This window comes from Leucoraja erinacea, chromosome 2, assembly GCF_028641065.1.
Source record: "Leucoraja erinacea ecotype New England chromosome 2, Leri_hhj_1, whole genome shotgun sequence".
Classification (NCBI taxonomy): Eukaryota; Metazoa; Chordata; class Chondrichthyes; order Rajiformes; family Rajidae; genus Leucoraja; species Leucoraja erinaceus.
The window spans coordinates 75,706,085-75,726,360 of NC_073378.1; the positions used below are offsets into that span (position 1 = coordinate 75,706,085).

The window sequence follows — 20,276 nt, forward strand, 5'->3', positions numbered from 1 at the left end:
ATAGCGAGGAGCTGATTAGGGGTAGTCAGCATGTTTTTGTACGTGGCAGATAGAGGCGTATATGATCATGAGGGGTATATATAGGTGAATGCATTTTATCTCAGAGGAGGAGAATCACGAACATAGGTTTAAGGTGAGAGCAGAAAGATTTTATAGTAACCAGAGGGCACACGGTTTTCCACACAGAGGATGGTGGGTATATGGGGTGAGCTGCTGCTGGAGGAAGCAGGGACCATAACAACATTTAAAAGATATCTGGACAAGTATGAGAATAGGAAAGGTTTAGATGGATATGGGCCAAACAACATGGGACGAGTGTAGATGGGGCATCTTGGTCAGCATGGGCATGTTGGCCGAAGGGGCTGTTTCCATGCTGTATGACTCTATGACGTTTTCAAATAAAATAGTGAACAAAGACATAATAAAATTATGACAATCATTACTTACAGTTCTAGAATGATTATGTAATTGGATGAAGTTTCAAAGATATCCAGAAGACTAATGAGCTGGGGATGCTGGAGATTGTGCATGATTCCAAGTTCATGAATAACCTGGTCCCGTTTCATCATTTTTTTGTTGATGAATTTTGCAGCAATCTCCTGCTTAGTTCCTTTTTGGTCGCATCTTTTAACCACAGAAAATCGTCCCCTGAAGTTTAAAAAACATATTTTAAAAGTCTGTATATCATTAGCTATTTTTTAAATGTGCACTTTTTTAGGGTAAATAAAACCAGAAAGAGATGGCCCAATCCAAGACACAAGCCACACACCAATATGACACTTGGTTCATATTTTGCTCAATTAGTTCAATTTTGAGTGGAACCATACTGATCAATTTTGAATGATAATTTAAATCTTGACTAAGTATTCCCATTGTTCTGGTTTAAATTAGAATTCATTCAAAGAATGATAGGAAATTGTTATAAATTGTCATGCCATTCTGATCAATAATCGATCACATTGATAATGGGTGATCTTGAAATGCACAACTAATGGGCCTGTCCCACTTAGGTGATTTTTCAAGTTGCCAGCGACTGTCAAGTTGCCAGCAGTTGCCTGAAAAAATGGCAACTGGAACAGCGGCTGTCAAAGTGGAAAACACACACACAAACACATCGCAAAGGCGGGGGCCAGGGCAAGCGGGGGGGAGCGCTGTCTGAAATTCACATGGTGCAAAGCCAAGGTGATACAGACACACACCGCGATGCACAGGAAGGTTGGCGCTGTAATTAAGATGGCTAGCACAGTGTACGATAAGTCGGCGGGCGGCGCGACTCTGGTCAGCAGCGGCCTCTGCAGTCTGTCCGCGTTTTATTAGTCTGTGTTTTTATGTAGTTTTTGTTATTTTTGTTGGGGTGTGTGGGTGCGGGGGGTGGGGGTGGGGGTGGGGGGTGGGAGTGGGGTGGGGAAACTTTTTAAATCTCTCCCTGCACGGGAGACCCGACTTTTTCTCATCGGGTTTCCGTTATTTGGGGCCGCAACGAGGAGCGGCCTCCAACAGGAAGAGACTGGGGACTCTGGTGCTACGACTCACCGTCACCGTCGCGGGGCTGGCCGAGTCCGGAGCGGGTGGAGCGGTGGAGGAGCGCTGCTGCTGCTGCTGCTGCTGCGGCCCGACCGGAGAGTCGGAGGCTCCAACGGCAGGTCTGCGGACGGCGGCACCGGGAGCCCGCGGCTCCCTGGAGGGAGACCGCTTTTCAGGGCTCTCGCAACGGCGACTTCCCCCGCCCGAGTTGCGGGGTTGAAGAGCTCCTGGAGCGGGGCCTACATCACTGCCCCGCGCGGCTTGGAATGGCCGCGGGACTCTGCGAGCGCACGCCGGGGGCTCTAACACCAAGACCCGGTGTGTGACCTTGCATCACCCGGCGTGGCTTTAATGGCCGCGGGACAATCGCCATCGCCAGCTGGGGGCTTTGACTTTGACTCTGACATGGGGGGGGAAGAGTGCAGTGGACAGATAAGTTTTTTTGGCCTTCCATCACAGTGATGTGATGGATGTTTATGTAAATTATGTTGTGTCTTGGGTCTATGTGTTTGTAATGTATGGCTGCTGCAGAAACGGCATTTCGTTTGGACCTCAAGGGGTCCAAATGACAATTAAATGTATCTTGTATCTTATCCTTTAAAAGAGGGAGGGGGGGGGGGGGGGGAGAGAAAAGGGGGGGGGGGGGGGGGGGGAATGAGTGGTGGGACAACTGTTAAGAAGCCAGACAACATTTAAGAAGCCAGAGATACACGGCTGTGAAGTTCGGCGGACATTTAACATTACGGTTATCCTTGGTTCTGAAAACTACTGCTTACGTTTTTTTTCCCCCAATGAGCCAATGAAATTCACCGGTCAGCACCGGCTACAGCCTACAAGAACCTAAGAGAACCTTCGACCTCCTGGCAACCCACCTATGGCTCGAGAATTCTCGTTACTCTCCAGGGCGGCTTCATTCTAGTCGCCGCTAATTTTTCAACATGTTGAAAAATTCACGGCGACCATAATGGGCCCGCGACTAGTTCCTGGAATGTGGGAACTCCTCACGATTTTCCGGCAACCACTCGCGAACATGTGGCGACTGCAAAGACTCCTGCAGTCGCCTAAAAAGTCGCCTTAGTGGAACAGGCCCATGTGATTCCACTACACACGTAACAGATTAAGCACTTGGGAATTTGCACATACAAGCTGTAATATATATGCAAGTATTTATGTAACTTCAGGAAGTAAGTTCGAACAAACCAGAGCAATAATGGAAGAAGGAATGGAAGAAAGGTCATGACCTGAAATGTCACCCATTCCTTCTCTCTAGAGATGCTGCCTGTCCCGCTGAGTTACCCCAGCATTTTGTGTCTATTTTCGGTAGAACAACATTGGAAACAATTCACAACCCTGCCATTACCAGAATCTAATTTTAAAAACTCAATTATTGCATCTTGGTTTCGCCCAAGAAAATGGTCACTCATCTCAGGAAGTAATGAGTCAAGATGCAGGATGGAGATAGAACGCCTGGTTCAGCGCTGCCATAATAACCTCTCGCTCAATATCAATAAAACCAGGAAGAATTATATCGTGGAATTTATGTTCAATAACTAACTCTCTGTCTTACAATATTTTCAATAGAACTGTAAATCTTGAAAAAGGCCAGGAATGATTGTTTATTCCATTACATTGAATAGACAGGTTTATATAATTTAGCATTGTGACATACTATTAATTTAAATTCCTACCACCTGGCTATTCTTTGCTACTCTAACAATAATACAACTGATCATTCAATCAACTATTTGTCTGAACTCAAAGAAATGGTTGATAACAATTTAGAGATCCAGCATGGAAATGGGCCCTTCAGCCTCTGCTATCTATCTCTGCCTTAAAAATATCCACTGACTTAGCCTTCACAACCTTCTGTGGCAAAGAATTCCTCATCATCGTCAGACTAAATAAATTTCTCCTCGTCTCCTTCCTAAAAGAACGTCCTTTAATTCTGGACCTTTACCTCTAGTCCTAGACTCACTCACTAGTGGAAACATCCTCTCCACATCCACTCCATCCAAGTCTTTCACTATTCTGAATGTCCTTTAATTCTGAGGCTATGACCTCTAGTTCTAGAATCTCCCACTAATGGAACCATCCTCCCCACATCCACTCTATCCAAGCCTTTCACTATTCTGTATGTTTCAATGAGGTCCTCCCTCATTCTTCTAAACTCCAGCCAGTACAGGCCAAGTGCCGAAAAACGCTAATTTTTGTTTAACCTACTCATTCCTGAAATCATTCTTGTAAACATCCTCTGGACCCTCTCCAGAGCTAGCACATCCTTCCTCAGATATGATGCCCAAAATTGCTCACAATATTCCAAATGCGGCCTTACCAGCGCCTTATAGAGCCTCAGCATTACACCCCTTTTATGTATACAAACCCTCTTGAAATATATGTTCGCATTGAGTTTGCTTTCTTTACTACCGATTAACTTTTTGGGAATCCTGCACCAGCATTCCCAAGTCCCTTTGCACCTCCGATTTCTCTCCCCATTTAGAAGTCTACGTCTATATTCCTACTGCCAAAATGCATGACTCCACACTTTTCTACACTATAATAATAATAATAATGGATGGGATTTATATAGCGCCTTTCTAGATACTCAAGGCGCTTTACATCGCATTATTCATTCACTCCTCAGTCATACTCGGTGGTGGTGAGCTACTTCTGTAGCCACAGCTGCCCTGAGGCAGACTGACGGAAGCGTGGCTGCTAATCTGCGCCTACGGCCCCTCCGACCACCACCAATCACTCACACACATTCACACGCAGGCAAAGGTGGGTGAAGTGTCTTGCCCAAGGGCACAACGACAGTATGCACTCCAAGCGGGATTCGAACCGGCTACCTTCCGGTCGCCAGCCGAACACTTAGCCCATTGCGCCAACACTATATTCCATCTGCAACTTCTCTGCCCACTCTCCCAACCAGTTCAAGTCCTTCTGCAGACTCCCTGCTTTCTCACTACCTGCCCCTCCACCTATTTTCATATCATCCGCAAACTTGGCCACAAAACCTTCAATCGCAGTCGCTGGCTCAAATAGGCTGGCAGTATCATCAAGGGCCCACACCATCCTGGCCACACACTCATCTCCCTGCTACTTTCAGGTAGAAGGTACAGGAGCCTAAAGACTGCAACGACCAGGTTCAGGAATAGCTACTTCCCCACAGCCATCAGGCTATTAAACTTGGCTCGGACAAAGCTCTGAACATTAAGAGCCCATTATCTGTTATTTGCACTTTATCAGTTTATTTATTCATGTGTGTATATATTTATATAATGGTATATGGACACACTGATCTGTTTTGTAGTCAATGCCTACTATGTTCTGTTGTGTTTGAGCAAAGCAAGAATTTCATTGTCCTATCAGGACAATAAACTCACTTGGACTTGGCTTGATGCAGGATCACAACCTGAAACATTGACTGTCACTTTGTTCCCTCAGATTCTGCCTGACCAACTGAATTCTTCCAGATATTTGTTTTTGCTCCAGATGACAGCATCTGCAGAGTCTTGTGTTTCCATTAATTCCCCAATACTTACTACATATGATTAGACACTAATTCAATTTGAACATAAGCATCACAAAGAGTGTTTACCAAAAACGAAAGAAGCATCTCATGTGAGAAAATGAGACCTTTCAAAAACGCCATTGTTGGAAAATAAGGAGTGATGGGTGAAGAACCGTACCTGGGAGAATCTAAATATTAATGGGAATGATGAGTAGCCAAAGGGATCTACCTCCCTCAATTTCAATGAACTGGCCTCAACTACCCTCTGTGGCAGAGATTTCCAGAGATTCACCACTCTCGAAAAAAATCTCAGTTTTAAAGATTTTCCCCCTTCCTTAAGCTGTGACCCCTTCTTCCAAAGGAGAATCTTCTTAATGGGAATGTGAGTAACCTGCCAATTTCAGCTATTTCCGTGTAAACGGAATCAAAGTTATCCTTCCAGATGACTCTTCTTCCATCACTTCTTGGTGCTAAGAAATGAAAAAAAGAATATAATTTACTGTTAACCATGAGGATATAAGAAATCTGTGCAGAACAGATTATCTACACAATAGCAGCAAGGTTTGATAAGATACTGGCTAGAAACTGAAGTCCTGTTGACTGCAGGAATACAGGGAAATATAAATTTATAATAACATAGAATATTTCATGGATAGTGGAAAAGTAAACATCAAACTTGTGGGAGAGATCTATTGTGGGTTTAAGGGAGAATAATTAATTACTATTATTTGTAAAATGATCTCAGATTACATGAATGTTTCACCAATAAAGCATGTCATTCAACTCACTGTGTCAGCGTCAAGTCCTATATGAGCAAATAGTTCCAATTTCCCTACATTCACCTTCCTTATCTTCATATTTCTTCATTCACCTTGTCCTTTCAGTATCTGGCCCTCCAAAGTTACCCTTTAAATTATCCCGACTGTCCAAAACATTGCCCGAGTTTTAACTTCATTCTCTCTGCTCATCACAAGATGTCAACTTGATCCCTGGTCAGTGAAGAAACGTATCCTCATTTTAATGTTAAACAGCCTTCCCCTATTCTGAGATTATGATCCCACACTCAAAGGAAACATTTTCCATGCATTCAGATTGTAAGGAGTTTGGAAGTTTCAATTAAATATCATGTTATTCTGCTAAACTTTGGAAAGTGCACATCTAGTCTTATTTAGTTTCTCATTATATAGCAAATTAGCTATTCTTGAAACCTGTTTGGTGAATTTTAACCCAGGCAAGTATATCCATTTTCTGATATGGAGTACACAATACTTGTGGTGTAATTTCACAAAGGCACTATATAATTGCAGTAAGGCATCTTTATTCATGTGTTAATTGTCCTATAACGAAGGTCCATATACATAGTCATCACTATTTATTATATTGATTATCAACTAAAGATCGCATACTGTATTTTTTAACGATTTTATTTATTCTCGGGCCATGGGTATTTCTGGCAAGGGTTATGTCGATATGTTCTGGCTCATTCGGCTATATAGCAAGTGGTTATGGGTCAGGACTGTTGTTATGAGATTGGAATCACATCAAGGCTAGACTAGCAGAGATGGCAGCCATCTTCCCATATAACCCATTCTCTCGGCCCTACAAGTCCATGACGAATTTTTTTTTTTCCCCCTTAGTCCCACCTGGGCACTCATACCATAACCCTCCATTCCCTTCTCATCCATATGCCTATCCAATTTATTTTTAAATGATACCAATTGCCGCCACCACTTCCACTGGGAGCTCATTCCACACCGCCACCACTCTCTGCGTAAAGAAGTTCCCCCTCATATTACCCCTAAACTTCTGTCCCTTAATTCCCCATGAGCATTAACGAACCAATGGATGTTTTCACGCATCTGGGGCAGTACTGTCACACTAATGAATACTAGGCTCCATTTACAGATTTACTTCATTTTCTGAAATGGTCATGGAGAATCTGAATGGTGTCCGTTACATTATTGGCCTGATTATTGACCACGATACCACCAGTCTCCCAATATTATTGTCATATCAGTAAAGGGAAGGTGGGTTAACAGGAGACCACATTGGAACTATTGTAGGATCTTTGCAGGAATTTATATTTGATTGCTTCTGGAGCAGTACATTAAACAGACACATTTTGATACACAAATATTCTTAATGTTTGTCATTTGAATGTTTATCATTTTCCCTGCTCTTCGGCCCTGCTCAAAATTCTCCCCGTTCACTTAAACACTAAACAACAGATACAATGTCCATGACACTATAATGTTTGGGATAATTCCTGGAGAAAGCTATTAAAACACACTTTCCAAAGCGGTCTTCTAAAAACATAGTAACAAATGCCAGAAAATCATAATGCAGAATAATTTAAATACTTTCTTACAGCATCAATGTAAAATGTCAAAACCCTCACCTAGAACTCGCAGAATTGCAGCAGATGAGGCTGACCCCACATCATTTACAGCTACACAGGTGTAAGTGCCATCATCATCAGTGGTCACATTCAGTATTTTAAGGGTAGCTTCACCAGAATCACTGTAATCACAATTGTGCAACAGAATTAACACATTAGTTGAGGCATTATCCTGGAAAACATAAATCAGTTTCTCGTAACAGAAAACTGTCCCTTACCTGTACATAATACTGTTACGACCTTCATTGCTCATGGTGCTGTTGTCTGGGGCCTTCCACGTTATTGTAGCTTTAGGACGACCGCAGACTTTGCATTTCAGAGTAACCGTCTCCCCAATCTCACAGGATACATCTGTCAGTGGGTTGATGAACTCCGGGGGAACTGGAGGGAAAGGGGTAATTTACAAAATTAGACCCAAGTACTTTACACTATGCTTTCCATGTTAAATATCTCAAAACAATAAGAGTCAAAGTTCAGGGCAGCAGGAATAATACAAATATGACAGACAAAAGTAGGAGGAATTCACATGAATAGCCTGCTTCATAATTTAACAAGTCTAATCTGATCTTAGTCTCAATTAAAATGTTGTGCTTATTTTTCTTAATCTGTGATCCACCTAGTCCAATAAAATTACTTCAACTTTTCAAAGTTCAAAGACATCCTTTAATGTTCTCCTGGGCAAATTTCAAAATATTCATGAGCTTCAGAGAAAAAAAAAATCTGATCTGTTTTAATGGAAAATGACATTCTATAATATTCCAAATTTGCCAATATTCAGAATGGCAAAAATCAGGGTGATGCTTTGCTGAGAGCTGATTTCAAGAAAAAATAACAAAGAGCAGAATTCCCAATTATTTTGTTGACATTTTGTATTGAAACACTGCATCATCAGTAGGGTTCATCCCCAAAAGTCAACAATTATCTTCCCCTCACAGATACGAGCGGAATCTGCTGAGTTGCCCCAGTATCTGCAGTCTCTTGTGCCCCATTTATTTTGTTGATTAGTGTCTAGATTCAAGATATATAATATCATAAACTTCCATTCAAATAGAAACCCTAACACAGCAAAATGTCTTATGCCACTTTCCAGCAGTGTTATTAAGCAAAGATCACACTACATGAAGGGAGGCCAAGATCATTGACCAGGACTTAATTCAGGACATAGGTTTTGTGGAAGGACTTTATTCTTGATCAGGATATTCTTATCAAGGATAACTCCTACAATTCCCGACTTTGGTAACCAACTGGGAGAGATTGGGCCTCACTTTTACACTTGCTGGAATTTTGCAACTTCTCACAGTACTTTACTTCAACATACCAATGAAAACTAATATATTGCTTTGAATGACGTTTGCAAGAGGCAATATGTAAATAAGAAGGGCCAAGGATAGAATCTTGGGAGCAAGAGGTAAAGAGAAAGAGAAACCACTGGTCACCACTGGATAGATAAAAAGGAGCTAGGCACATGTGATGCCCTCCAAGTAAATGACAGTGGAGAGGTTTAACAGGAGGATAGTGGGGGAAATGTCAGAAATATCAGAAAGGTATAGATGGTTAAGGAAAGATAATATTTCTCTTTGTACCCTTCCATATCACTAGTTTCCCTCTCCCCTGACTCTCAGTCTGAAGAAGGGTCATGACCCAAAACGTCACCCATTCCTTTTCTCCAGAGATGCTGCCTGACCCGCTGAGTTACTCCAGCATTTTGTACCTATCAAAGATAATAATTGGCTCGCTTTCTGTGGGTGTAAATAATATACCATTCCAATGCTGCAATTAAAGTCATACACCATGGAAACAGGCCCTTTGGTCCAACTTGCACACACCGACCTACATACCCCATCTATACTAGTCCCACCCGCCTGTGTTTGGCCGCTAAAACTATCCTATCCATGCACCTGTCTAAATGTTTCTAAAACAATGCGATTGTACCTGCCTCAGCTACTTCCTCCGGCAGCTCATTCCATACACCCATCGCCCTTTGTGTAAAAATATTACCCTTCTGGCTCCTATTAAATTACCCCCACCTTAAACGTATGCCCTCGGGTTCTCGATTCCCCTACTCTGGGCAAAAGACTGTGCATTTACCCAATCTATTTCTCTCATGATTATGTACACATCTATAAGATCACCCCTCATCCTCCTGCGTTCCAAGGAATAAAACCCTAGCCTGCTCAACTTCTCCCTATAGCTCAGGCCCTTGAGCCCTGGCAACATCCTCGTAATTCTTCTCTGCACCCTTTCCAGCTAGACAACATCTTTCATGTAACATGGTGAGCAAAACTGAACACAATACTCTAAACGTGGTTTCACCAAAGTAATATAACCATAACATCACCTACCAACTTCTATACTCAGTATTCTGACTGACAGGGCTGCCAACTCTCATGCTTTGAGCGTGAGAATCACGCATTTGAACAAATTCTCACGCTCTCCACAAATTTCTCATGCTCTGTCGTGAGAAATTCTGTGATCAACGAAAATTTCAAAACTCAGATAAACTGCATGGGATTATTATTTGTCTTTAGTTTTAGCTCGAACCAGGACATCTGAAGTTTAGTACAGTAATTGTGCTGATACTGACCCCAACCAACCACGTAATGAATATCATCCATTCCGGAGGTTTTACTTTTATGATGCCATTTAAACTTCACCTGGATTTCAATCACTTCAATGTAAAAGTAATTGGGAATGGTGATTGTTCCAATTGGCATTGGAACAAAAATTTGCGCTCGGTACATATTAACTGTCATGTAATAATGTATGCATGTTGGTAGGTGCAATCAAAACAAAGATCTTTTTTTATCATTGTTGTGTTATGAATACCACAGAAAATATTATGTACCCTCAAGATCACATTAAATTGAATAATATTGCTTAATTATATAGTTGTTGGACTTTGCATTTCGCAAAAGTCCCAGCTGAGAGGAAGACAGCAAAATACTGAAAATATTGGGGGTGAAAATGACTTTAGGACAGTTTGGTATGAAAATGAAAGAAATGGTAACAGAATACATATAGCTGAATGAGTATAATTTTATGGATGAGAAATTGTGTTCAACCAATTGATGACTTCTTTGACAAAGTAACTACCATGTTAGATAACAAGGAAGCCAATGGATGTAGCAAATTTTGTTATCCATAATTTGGTCTGTGAAGTGCCCCATAAAAGATTAATGCATTAGATAAGCACCTGTGGACTTGAACGTAATAGGTTAAGTCCAGGGGGTCAGATATGGGGCTTTATGTGTGGGCCAGATATATTGTCAGTGCAGAGGGGCTAGGAGCAAGGCCAAGTGAGCATCCAGAGTCAAGGTCTGGAATAGTACTAGGTGTGCAGTCAAAGCAGGGACCAGGGGAGTGTTCAGCACTGGGAACCTAAGCAGGTAAGCAGCTATGATCAGGGTAGAATAGGGGGTCTGGTGTAAGGCTGGACTCAGGGACAGGAATGAGAGAAGGTATGCAACTGGAGTCAGGGCCAGGAGTAGTACCAGGTGTGCAGTGAGACCCAGGTTGGTCTACACGGGCCAAGTGTTTGATTATAACCTGATTTCCATTCATGAATACACTAAGATCATTCATGTGCTGCACATGTTGATCAGAGCCTGGGCTCTACTGTGGAATGTAATTTAGTCTAACCTTATTCATAGTTAATCCAATTTAAAGCATATATATTGCATATTAAAAGACTCATTGCTGTATGCACCATATTGCACAATTTCAAGCTGAAAAATGCAAAAGTTCTGTACCCCCCCCCCCGGTCACTATGCTCACTCGGGCTTGATCTCTCGCAATTTCTCACTCCCAACTCGCCCAATGTTGGCAGCTCTGGACGGATGAAAGTTAAAGTGCCAAAATGATTTTAGATCACCCTCTCTACCTGTGATGCACTTTTAAGAAATTATGTACCTGCCCTCCTAGATCCCTCTGCTCTACAACACTCCCCAACGCCCCACCATTCACTGTGTAGGTCCTGCCAATGTTAGACTTCCCGAAATGCAACACTTCTCATTTCTCCGTATTAAACTCCAACAACCATTCCTCAGTCCATTTGCCCAATTCGTCAAGATTCTGTTACAATTTTTGACACCTATCTTCACTATCGACAATACCACCCACTTTGGTGTCACCTGCAAATTTTCTAATTATGCCATGTATGTTCTTATCCAAATCAATGATAGAGATGACAAACAGCAATGGGCCCAGCACCGAACCCTGAGGCACACCACTGATCACAGGCTTCCAATCCGAAAAACAACCTTCCACCAGCACCCTCTGCATTTTGTATCCATTCAGCTATCTCTCCTTGCATCCCATGCGATCCAACCTTTCAGAGCACCCTACCATGCGGAACCATGGCGAATGATTTGCTGAAATCCACATGTTCGTCTACAGCTCTGCCTTCATTAACCGGGAGATTTGTCTACCTTCATACGTGTCAGGACCTTCAGCACCTCTTCGTTTATAGTATTGTCTTTTCTCAAGACACTTCCATTGACTGCCATGTTCCCCCACCCTCCTGTCTTTCTCCACAGTAAAAACAGAGGAGAAATACTTGTTGAGGCCTTGCCCATGTCCTGTGGCTTCACAGCTTGATCGCTTTGATTTCTGAGGGGTCCCGTTCTCTCTCTGGTTATTCCTGTTCCCTCTATGTACTTTTGAAATCTCTTGGGATTAATGTTATCTGCCAGAGCCATCCCGTGTGCCCTTTTCGTCCTCACAATTTCCCTTTTCAGTTTGCTCCTCAGTTCCCAAAACATCTCCAGGGATACATTTGATCTCAGCTGATTATACCTGCCACATGCCTCATTTTTACTCTTGACCAGAGCCTCAATTTCCCTCATCATCCAAGCTTCCTTACGTCCAAGCCGCCACACCCAGACATAAAAACTGCTTTTTTCCACAAGCACACAGAGGAGAAATACACATTTCGAACCTTGCCCATCTCCTGTGGCTCCACATCGAACCTTGCCCATCTCCTGTGGCTCCACACAGAGGTGACCGCTTTGATTCCTGAGAGGTCCCACTCTCCCTCTAGTCACCTTTTCCCCCTTATGTATTTATAAAATCTTTTTGGATTGTCCTTCATGCTACCCGCCAGAGCTCTCTCCTGCCCCTTTTTTGCCCTTCTGGTTTCTTTTTTTAGTATACTCCTTAGTTCCCGAAAATCCTCCAGGGATGCACTTGATCCCAGCTGCTTATACCTGTCCCATACATCCTTCTTGTTTTTGACTAACGTCTCAATTTCCCTCGTCAGCCAAGCTTCATTACGTTTACCTGCTTTGCCCTTCACTCTAACGGGGACGTACACATCCTGAGCTTTAGTACACTTTCTAAAAACATCCCACCTGGCCGATGTTCCTATCCCTCCAAATAACCTGCTCCAGTCAACTTGAGCAAGACCTTCACTTATAACCTCAAAGTTGGCCTTACACCAATTGAGCATTTTAACATGTGGACCCTCTCCGTGCCTATCCATAACTATCTTAAACCCAATCGAACTGTGGTCACTGGTCCCAAAAGGCTCCTCCACACACACTTCATTAACTTGCCCTTCCCAATTTCCCAATACTAGATCCAGTGTTGCCCTCTCATGTGTGGGGGCCTCCACATTCTGCTTAAGAAAACTCTCCTGAACACCTTTGAGGAATTGCACCCCGTCTAAATTTTATTTCACAATTCAGTTTTCTCTTTCCTACCTTTCTTGAATAATATTACTTTTGCTCTCTTTCAATATACTGAGACATCACCCACATTCTCTGCAGCCATTTCTTTTAGAATCCTAGAGCTTAGATTATACACGGATCAGAGGATTTATCTGCTTATTGTCCCTTTAATTTTGTCAGTACTTTTCCATTTGAAATATTCATTACATTAAGTTCCCCATTTATCACGGGAACATCGGTTCACATTTATCATGTGTTCTGCAGTGAAAACAGATGTAGAATATGTTTTATTTCTTTATTCTCTGTATGACTTCTGTCCACATTCTCCACACTGGTGTCCCGCTAGGCTGCGCATACAGCCCCTAAACAAACTCCCTATACACTCACGATTGTGTGACTGAATTCTGCTCCAACATCATTTTTCAAGTTTGCAGATAACACCATTGTTGTGGGGCAGATCTCAAACAATGATGACACTGAGTATAAGATGGATATAGGGAGCTTAATAGGATAGTGTCAATCTTTTCCTCAATGTCAGCAAAATGAAGGAGCTGGTATTTGACTTCAGGAATTAGGGTGGAGGACATGCTCCTGTTTATATAAACGGTGCCATGGTGGAAGTGGTCGAGAAGTTCAGGTTCTGAGGTGTTAGTTTACTTTAGTTGAGAGATACAGCGCGGAAACAGGCCTTTCGAAAAATGAAATGAAAATGAAATGATTCAATTTATTGTTATTGTCAGTGTACAGTACAGAGACAACGAAATGCATTTTTAGCATCTCCCTTGAAAGGGAGACACAGGGCGTCGCGGTGTGCCCGCGCCTGCCGCCGTAATAACATTCCATTACAGGCAAAGGTGGGTGAAGTGTCTTGCCCAAGGACACAACGACAGTATGCACTCCATGCGGGATTTGAACCGGCTACCTTCCGGTCGCCAGCCGAACTCTTAGCCCATTGTGCTATCTGTCGCCCACCAAGTCTGCGCCATCCAGCGATCCCACACATTCACACTATCCTACATACACTACGTAGAAACATAGAAATTAGGTGCAGGAGTAGGCCATTCGGCCCTTCGAGCCTGCACCGCCATTCAATATGATCATGGCTGATCATCCAACTCAGTATCCCGTACCTGCCTTCTCTCCATACCCCCTGATCCCCTTAGCCACAAGGGCCACATCTAACTCCCTCTTAAATATAGCCAATGAACTGGCCTCGACTACCCTCTGTGGCAGAGAGTTCCAGAGATTCACCACTCTCTGTGTGAAAAAAGTTCTTCTCATCTCGGTTTTAAAGGATTTCCCCCTTATCCTTAAGCTGTGACCCCTTGTCCTGGACTTCCCCAACATCGGGAGCAATCTTCCTGCATCTAGCCTGTCCAACCCCTTAAGAATTTTGTAATTTTCTATAAGATCCCCTCTCAATCTCCTAAATTCTAGAGAGTATAAACCAAGTCTATCCAGTTTTTCTTCATAAGACAGTCCTGACATCCCAGGAATCAGTCTGGTGAACCTTCTCTGCACTCCCTCTATGGCAATAATGTCCTTCCTCAGATTTGGAATAGGAATATATAACTATATAACTAGGATATAACTTATCCTATAACTATATAACTTATATAACTAGCATCCTGGCCAGATGCGTCACAGCTTAATATGGCAACTGCTCAACCCAAGTCTGCAAGAATTCACAAACAGTTCTGAACACAGTCCAATCCATTCTCAAATCAGCTTTCCCCTGATCACCTCTGTCCATGCTGCCTTGGGAAAGCAGCCAACATAATTAAGTTCCACGCACACTCAGGTTATTCTCTCTTCTCTCCTATTCTTTCAAGAAGAATTTACAAAACTTTAAAAACAGATGCCACCAGATTTTTTTTCCACTGTAATCAGACTGAGGTTGAGTTCTTAATAGCCCAAATTGCATTGCTGCGGCACTCTTTAGTAAGATCGTCACTTTCTCTGTAGCTGTAACTTCTGCATTCTGATTATTTTTCTTTTGCATTAACTTTGTGTACATATGAATGTATGATTTGCCTGGATCGTATGCAAAGCCTTTCCTGTATCTTGGTATATGGAACAATAATAAACCAATTCCTCACTGTCTCCACATCATAAGTTTATGAGTGATAGGAGCAGAATTAAGCCATTCAGCCCATGTCTACTCCGCCATTCAATCATGGCTGATCTCTCCTAACTCCATTCTCCTGCCTTCTCCCCATAACCCCTGACATCCATGCTAATCAAGAATCTACCTATCTTTGCCTTATCCATTGACGGCCTCCACAGCCTTCACATTTATTTCTGCCACTCTTTTCCCGTTTACATTTGTATGAAAGCTCTATTTATTTTATCTTGCTATTTTACTCACATATTTTATCTACTTAGAGAATGTTCGTCATCTATTGCTAATTCCTAAAACTTTCCCAACCCTCAGACATTCCAGTCATTATTCACAACACTGTCAGTCTCTTGTTTTAATCTACTAATCATCATTTGGCATGAAATCCTGATGTGATTTTAATCCTCGGTGGAATGTATTTTTATTGAAACCTTAACTATTTGCCTAAATATTGTTATCTAATGACCAATAATTCTAATTTCCCAATTCATTTTGACATTTTTGGCAATGTAACTAGCCTTATAAATATTTAAGACTCTTGCTTTCAATTGAGTTATGTTCCTTTCAAGCTAAATATAAATCCCTATCCTTGCCATGGAGGAGCCTTTGCTGCGAGATTGCTAATTAACCACATCTAATTAAATATGACAAAATTGAAAATATCCTGTTGCCTGGTTGATTCCACAGCATTTTGCTTCAGAAAACTATCACAATGCTCTCAGTGAACTCATAAATCAAACTAATTTTGCCAATTTAATTTGTATATGAAAATTGTAGTATCTGCAATTATTGTATTATTACTCTTACTAAAAGCTCCCTTATCTCTTGACTAATACTCTCACCAGCTGTGTTGCTACTATTTGAAAACTACAAATCCTTCATAGTCACTTTACAAAGCAAAGCCTGTGGTGGATGCAAGTCAGCCTCAATTCTGAGGAGCTAGAGGCCTGCTTAGATATATACAATTTAAACTTGACTTGAAAGAGACCACAGCCAAGATGAAACTCGATTTCCACCAAATTCAATGTTGGGTCCCCTGTAGTTTGTCATTAGATATTAATGATTTGGACGAGAACGTAGATAACATGTGGTAAGTCTGCAGATGACACAAAATGTGTGGTCAATGAAGATGCTCGTCTTAAGTTATAACAAGATCAGTTATAACAACTGGGAAAGGGGGTAAAGGAATTGATGGAATTTAATTTAGACAATTGCAAAGTGATTCATTTTAGGAAGTTAAACCAGGGCACACTAAATGACAGGGCTCTGTGAAATATTGTAGAACAGAGAGATCCAGGGGTACAAGTACATAATCCCTAAATATGGTGACGCAGGTGATCAGCCTGAAATAGGGACTGCCAAAGAGAAGGAATGACTCCCATCATTATTCCATGTTTCCACCCATTCTGATTCTTTGGAGCCAAAGACATTTCTTACTCTTGCCCCAATTAATCTTTCATCTTTGAAATATCAAGGACATTGGAATTTTTGGACATTGGAACTCTCACACCTAACACCATCTTTGCCCCTGCAATAGACAACAAATCATAACTGACTTGATGTGCACTTTTTCAAATGAGGTATTAGACAAGGTGGATTGGGAAAGTATGATTGATGGTTTGCACACTACCCAAATGGCATTTGATGTTGTGTCCGATATTTGACTTGTAACACAAATGGAGAACATGATATCAAAGCAGCATTGGTCTAACATTAAATTAGTATAATAAAAAAGTTCTAGTGAAAGGCTTAGAAACATAGACAATAGGTGCAGAAGTAGGCCATTCGGCCCTTCAAGCCAGCACCGCCATTCAATATGATCATGGCTGATCATCCAGAATCAGTACCCTATTTCTCCCCATATCCCTTGATTCCTTTAACCTTAAGATCTATATCTAACTCTCTCTTGAATACGTCCAGTAAATTGGCCTCCACTGCCTTCCGTGGCAGAATTCCACAGATTCACAACTCTCTGGCTTAAGGTTTTCCTCATCTCAGTCCTAATGGCTTACTCCTTATTCTTAAACTGATTATGGACTCCCCCAACATTGGAACATTTTTCCTGCATCTAGCCAGTCCAATCCCTTAAGAATTTTATATGTTTCTATAAGATATCCTTTCATCCTTCTAAATTCCGGCTTATTTTGGACTGGAGAAATGGAGACCCTCAAGTGCAGACTTGGACCATTCATATGCATTAATGACAAGGGGGTACAATGGGGAGCATAGTTATAGACAGACAGGTAAGTGGAAAGGGGGGATACATGGCAGATGAAACTCAACACAGAAAAAGACGAGACATTGTCATACAAATAATAAGGTTAGAGAATGCATGCCAAATTATAGTTCAAATGGGATACAAGAGGAGAAAAATCTAGGATGACTGCAGTCGTTGAAGGAGGTAGGGCAAGTTAACATGATTGAATTGGAAGTGATTCTAGAAACATCGAAAATAGGTGCAGGAGGAGGCCATTCGGCCCTTCGAACCAGCACCGCCATTCATTGCGATCATGGCTGATCGTCCCCTATCAATAACCCGTGCCTGCCTTCTCCCCATATCCCTTGACACCACTTGCCCCTAGAGCTCTATCTAACTCTCTCTTAAATCCATCTAGTGATTTGGCCGCCACTGCCCTCTGTGGCAGGGAATTCCACAAATTCGCAACTCTCTGGGTGAAAAAGATTTTTCTCACCTCAGTCTTAAATGGCCTCCCCTTTATTCTAAGACTGTGGCCCCTGGCTCTGGACTCGCCCAACATCGGGTACATTTTTCCTGCAAATAGCTTGTCCAGTCCTTTTATAATTTTAGATGTTTCTATAAGATCCCCCTCATCCTTCTAAACTCCAGTGAATACAAGCTTAGTCTTTTCAATCTTTCCTCATATGACAGTCCCGCCATCCCAGGGATCAATCTCGTGAACCTACGCTGCACTGCCTCAATCCTCTTGATTGTTGAGGGTACAACTCTTCCACAATTGATTCTATGCAGTGAATTAGAGTGATTCTCTCAAGCTTATTGCGCTAATGAGGTCAATACTCAACTGTGATATGCTGCTCCAAATCCTTCTCTTCTCTATATTCTTTTTGTTTACAAGCTCACAATCTCAAATTTTAAAATTAACAAGTGACCTGATATCAAATGCTTTTTGTGATTAAGTTCAAAATTTCTAGCAGCTTTTGTTCAGACAAATGTTTCTTAAGTCAAGTCAAGTCCCTTTTATTTCTATAGCACATTTAAAAAACAACTCTTGTTGACCAAAGTGCTTTGCATTGGTGGAGGTACAGGTGCACAACCTTTTATCCGAAGATCCAAATAACGAAAAGCTCCGAATAGCGGACATTTTTTCAGTCCTTGAAGAAAGGTCCTTGAAGACGTTCACCGAGGGCGGCCCGCAGAGGTGACAGCGGAACCTCCGGTCGGTCCTCGAAGAAAGGGGAACTAAATCCCCATTCATAAAAGAGGTGAGGGTATATTGCGCGGGAGGGTTAATAATTAACAATCTGCTGCTGCCTGCCCGCTGAGTTTACAAGTTGCCACGGTAGACTCACGATACACAGTGTATCGTGAGTCTTGCGTGGGAACGTTTTAACGGGAAGGCAGCAGCAGATTGTCGCTCCCTTCAGTTTCACCCCACCTACACCCCTCTGCTTCCCGGCCATGTGTGTGACCCCTTCCCTCCCCTCTCCAGTTCCCCGCCCATTGCACCGGCGCGGGGGCTTTGCACTGCCTTCACGTCGGCGATGCCAGCCAGCAGGTCAGTGCCAGTCACCGGAGACGTCAGGACCAACGGGACACCGACCCCCAGGCCCACTGCAAGCACGGAGATCCCAGAGACCCACAGCCAGCAGCAGCCCAGCCACGTTCCAACTCCAGAGGAACACGCTCCCCGTAGGGACAGAAGCTGATGGTGTGCAAGGTACGTCTTGTTCTTGGGATTGCGGATGAGGGGGCGCAGCTCGGGCTGTGACGTCTCCGGCCACCCCCCTGTACAGGAGCTGAGACTGGGAACTGTGCCGCCCTTGCAGGTGAGCAGGAGAGTGGGGTTGTTTGCAGTTGCAGAGGGAGGGGGCAAGGGCGGTACAGTTCACAGTCTTAGCTCCTGTCCAGGGGGGGTGGCCGGAGACGTCAGGACCAACGGGACACCGACTGCAAGCACGGAGATCCCGGAGACTCACTACCAACAGCAACTCTAGCCCAACCCCGTTCCAACTCCAGAGGAACCCGGGTTGCTCGGGCTGTGGGCGAACTGCCACTTGTCGCTGTAGCGGCCCATCGGGGAGTGGGTTCCTGTTGGTCCTGACGTCTCCGGCCATCCCCCTGGACAGGAGCTGAGACTGGGAACTGTACCGCCCTTGCCCTCTCCCTCTGCAACTGCAAACAACCCCACTCTCCTGCTCACCTGCAAGGGCGGTACAGTTCCCAGTCTCAGCTCCTGTACAGGGGGTGGCCGGAGACGTCAGGACCACCAGAAGCCGCTCCCCGATGGGCCGCTACGGCGACAAGTGGCAGTTCGCCCACAGCCCGAGCTGCGCCCCCTCATCGGGACACCGACCCCCAGGCCCACTGCAAGCATGGAGATCCCAGATCAGCAACTCCAGCCCAGCCCCGCTCCAACTCCAGAGGAACACGCTCCCCGTAGGGGCAGAAGCTGATGGTGTGCAAGGTACGTCTTGTTCTTGGGGTGGCGCAGCTCGGGCTGTGGGCGAACTGCCACTTGTCGCCGTAGCGGCCCATCGGGGAGCGGATTCCTCTGGAGTTGGAGGGACAGGGAGACACAGCGGCTTTTGAAAATGGTGGGCAATCACTTCCAAAGTTCTGCCCACACAGTCAGTACACCTCTCCTATACTTGTCTCCCGCACTAAGATTATCTCGCAGAGAATGATCCCAGCCTAACCCTCCCTATTCTCTCCTATTCTGCAAGAAAAAACTACATTGAAGACTCAAACTCGCGATCGAGTAACTGCCGGGATCGAGGCGCAAATTCGCGACCTTGCGGATATGAGCCGAGCACTCTACCACTGAGCCAGCCGTTAAAATCTACGCTAAAAATCTTCCA

The 20,276-nt window shown here is 43.4% G+C and overlaps 1 protein-coding gene across 4 annotated transcripts in view; it reads right to left on the minus strand.

Moving 5' to 3' along the window:
* The window catches only part of LOC129711306 (triple functional domain protein), a 333,015-nt gene that overhangs the window by 8,700 nt on the left and 304,039 nt on the right, over positions 1-20,276 (minus strand). For all 4 annotated transcript variants that reach the window (XM_055658878.1, XM_055658886.1, XM_055658868.1 and 1 more), the window contains 4 exons: positions 7,652-7,814; positions 7,434-7,555; positions 5,427-5,505; positions 448-648 (listed from right to left, as the gene is read on the minus strand). In XM_055658878.1, coding sequence (XP_055514853.1) covers positions 448-648; positions 5,427-5,505; positions 7,434-7,555; positions 7,652-7,814 — 565 coding nt within the window. The remainder of the gene's footprint in view (positions 1-447; positions 649-5,426; positions 5,506-7,433; positions 7,556-7,651; positions 7,815-20,276) is intronic.